This window comes from Rhinopithecus bieti, unplaced genomic scaffold (assembly GCF_001698545.2).
Source record: "Rhinopithecus bieti isolate Rb0 unplaced genomic scaffold, ASM169854v2 scaffold_39998, whole genome shotgun sequence".
NCBI lineage: Eukaryota > Metazoa > Chordata > Mammalia > Primates > Cercopithecidae > Rhinopithecus > Rhinopithecus bieti.
The window spans coordinates 971,956-975,755 of NW_016816687.1; the positions used below are offsets into that span (position 1 = coordinate 971,956).

Below are 3,800 nucleotides of genomic sequence, written 5' to 3' on the forward strand. Positions count from 1 at the left end.
TTTTTTTTTTTGAGACAAGAGTCTCACTCTGTCACCTAGGCTGGAGTGCAGTGGCACAATCTTGGCTCACTGCAACCTCCTCCTCCTAGGTTCAAGCGATTCTCCTGCCTCAGCCTCCTGAAGAGCTGGGATTACAGGTATCTGCCACCACGCCCAGCTAAATTTTGTATTTTTAGTAGAGACAGGGTTTCATCATGTTGGACAGGCTGCTCTCGAACTCCTGATCTGAGGTGATCCACCCCTCTTGGCCTCCCAAAGTGCTGGGATTATAGCCGTGAGCCACCGCACCTGGCCCAAAATTTTTTTAAATGATAATGTAGTATCTCCAAAATGACTTAATTCATTTTATTTATTTATTTATTTATTTTATTTTTTGAGACAGAGTCTCGCTCTGTCACCCAGGCTAGAGTGCAGTGGTGCGATCTCGGCTCACTGCAACCTCCGATTTCCGGGTTCACGCCATTCTCCTGCCTGAGCCTCCCGAGTAGCTGGGATTACAGGCGCCCGCCACCACGCCCGGCTAATTTTTTATATTTTTAGTAGAGATGAGGTTTCACCGTGTTAGCCAGGAGGGTCTCAATCTCCTGACCTCGTGATCCTCCCACCTAGGCCTCCCAAAGTGCTGGGATTACAGGCATGAGCCACCACGCCCGGCCTATTTACTTTTTTTAGACAGGGTCTTACTTCATTGTCCAGGCTGGGGTGAAGTGGTGCAATCATAGCTCACAGCAGCCTCAAACTCCTGGGCTCAAGCAATCCTCCAGCCTCAGCCTCATGAGTAGCTGGGACTACAGGTGTGTGACACCACACCCAGCTAATTTTTAAATTTTTTGTAGAGATGAGGTCTCATGACATTGCCCAGGCTGGTGTTGAACTCCTGGCCTGAAGTGATCCTCCCACTTTGGCCTCCCAAAGCTCTGGGATTACAGCCATGAGCTACACGCCCAGCCAGACCTTCCCACTTTACAGGAGATGCTGGAACTTCACATTTTGTGGGCTTCTCTGCACAATGGTTTCCACTAGTGGTTCACATTGAAACAAGTGCATCTGAAGCCCACAGGCTGCAGCTGATGGCTCCCTCCCACCTGCCTGTCCCCAGCCTCCTCGGAGCACCCATGACCAAGCTACAGACGTGTCCACATGGATGCTGGCTTGTGTGGATTCCAGGAGGGCATGAATGGGGACGCCCCGCCCAAACTCCCTTCTGACCTCCTGGGGTCCAACTCACTTGGTGATGGTGAGCAGCGTGGCCTGGGATGTAACGTCCCAGATCTTGATGCACCTGTCCAATGAGACAGAAGCCACTCTCTGGCTGTCGGGGTCAAAGCAGCATGACGTGATGGACCTCGTGTGGTGATCTGCAGAACACAGAAGAAAGGGACTCGAGATCACACCTTCCACATGCTGGGCTGGAGGACTCCCATGACTTCCCCAGCCAGCGACAAGATTACAAAACACAATTCCAGTTTTCATCAGGAGCTACATACCTGCACAAACATTCCTGAGTGACTACTATGTCCCAGGCTTTGAACCGGGAGCATACCTGGCCCATTCCCTGCCCCTGCAGAGCTCCCAGTCTGACGGAGGAGACACCCCGGAGCAGGCAATGACCTGCCACATGCCACAGGTCATGAGATGAGTGCACGGGCCACCAAGGCCCAGACAACAGAAGCCTGGCCACCCTGAGGGGTCCAGGAAGGGCCCGAAAAGTCAGTGAGGGAAGCAGAAATGGAAGAGCACTCTAGAAAGAAGGAACAGTGCTTGCAAAGGCCTGGGCCGGATCATGGAGCAGTGTGGGGCAAAGCTGGAGTCTGAAGCGTGGTGGGGGCATAGTGTCAGGTGGGCTATTACAGGCTACTAGGGAGGCTGTGGAGCAGTATACATGGCATAGTGCCACATCATTAAAAAGAAACACAAAGCACGTATGAGAAGCAGTGCTGTATGTGCAAATGTGTATGCACAGGTACACACACACGGTTTAGGAAGGCCACCCAGCAATGTATGGTTCATAACAGGTGCCTCTGGGGAGGAGACAGGACAGACACAGCAGCCTTTTGCTTTTTTCTTTACATAATGAATGATTTTTTTTTTATTTTTGAGACAGAGTTTTGCTCTGTCACCTGGGCTGGAGCGCAGTGGTGCAATCTCAGTTCACTGCAACCTCCACCTCCTAGGTTCCAACAATTCACCCTCAGCCTCCTGAGTAGCTGGGATTACAGGCGCCCGCCACCATGCCCAGCTAATTTTTGTATTTTTAGTAGAGACAGGGTTTCACCATGTTGGCCAGGCTGGTCTCGAACTTTTGAGCTCAGGTGATCCACCCGCCTTGGCCTCCCAAAGTGCTAGGATTACAGGTGTGAGCCACCGTGCCCAGCCCATGAATGTCTTTACAATGATTACACATTTTTTTAACTTTAATTTTAAGATAATTGTAAACTCACATGGAGGTGTAAGGAAAAACAGATCAGCCATATCCTTCACCCAGCAGCCCCTATAGCAGTAATTGTCATATGACAATTACTATTCCTGTATTTTAAAAATAGGCCGGGTGCAGTGGCTCATGCCCACTCGAGGCCAGGAGTTTGACATCAGCCTGAGCCACGTAGCAAGACCCTGTCTCTACAAAAAAAAAAAAAAAAAAAAAAAAAACAGGTAAAAATGTTAAGAAGGCTGAGCCTCCATTCAATAAAAGATTAGGCTTCAATGACCACATGAGGTTGGAGTCAAACATTGTGTCATTTGTTAAAAGCACAAGACTGAATGAATGGAAAAGCATTAACTGAAGAGGATCAGTTTTGGGATGTTTTTTGGTTTTTTGGTTTGAGATGGAGTCTCACTCTGTCTCCCAGGCTGGAGTCCAGTGGCTCAATCTCAGCTCATTACATCGTACACCTCTGGGCTCAAGTGATCCTCCCACTTCAGCCTCCCAAGCAGCTGGGACTACAAGTGCATGCCATCACACATGGCTAATTTTTGTATTGTTTTTGGTAGGGACAGGGTTTCACCCTGTTGCCCAGGCTGGTCTCAAACTCCTGGGCTCAGGCAACCTCTCAAAGTGCTGGGATTACAGGTGTAATCCCAGCCACTGCACCTAGCCCAGTGTCCCAGCTTTAATGATGTGCTTCATACCACTACAGTTTCACCAAATAAAGCAATGGAAGGTCACTGTCAGTCAGTGACAAGTGGCTATTCCTATGGCACACTGAAGAGTCAGGGAGCCCGCACACCCTCACCTTTGATGACGGAAACGGTGGTGATGTTCTCAGCGTCCATTATGCAGATTCCATGATCCACGTCGAAGCCTGAGACCACGTATTTACCATCAGGAGAAAATTTACAGGAGACGATGAAGGTATCATACCTGACCTTCCACTGAAATGAGCCAACAGTCAAAAGGTTGTTTTAAGCCAGGTGTGGTGCGTCGCACCTGTAAACCCAGTGCCGGAAGATTGCTTGAGACCAGGAGCCTGAGACCAGCCTGGGCAACATGCAAAATCTCCATCTCTACAAAAGTAAATCATTAACCAGGTGTGGTTGTGTTCGCCTGTAGTCCCAGCTACTTGGGAGGCTGTGGCGGGAGGATCATCTGAGTTTGAAGCTGCAGTGAGCTATGATGGCACTACTGCACTCCAGCCTGGGTGACAGAGTTTGCAAGACCCTGTCTCTAAAAATCGTCATCATCATCATCACAAAATAAAAACTTGGCTTATCCTGTCTTTCTAAAATGTTTACAATGAATATAAACTGACCTTTGCACTAACAAGAAAGGTTGTGTTTTTTGTTGTTTTTTTTTTGAGACG

General features: G+C 49.0%; 1 protein-coding gene across 1 annotated transcript in view; it reads right to left on the reverse strand.

Moving 5' to 3' along the window:
• WDR88 (WD repeat domain 88) overlaps window positions 1–3,800 on the reverse strand; it is a 47,235-nt gene that overhangs the window by 25,275 nt on the left and 18,160 nt on the right. Inside the window, 2 exon segments of the mRNA XM_017855052.1 lie at window positions 1,229–1,358; window positions 3,234–3,478. Of these exon segments, the coding sequence (XP_017710541.1) occupies window positions 1,229–1,358; window positions 3,234–3,478 (375 nt within the window).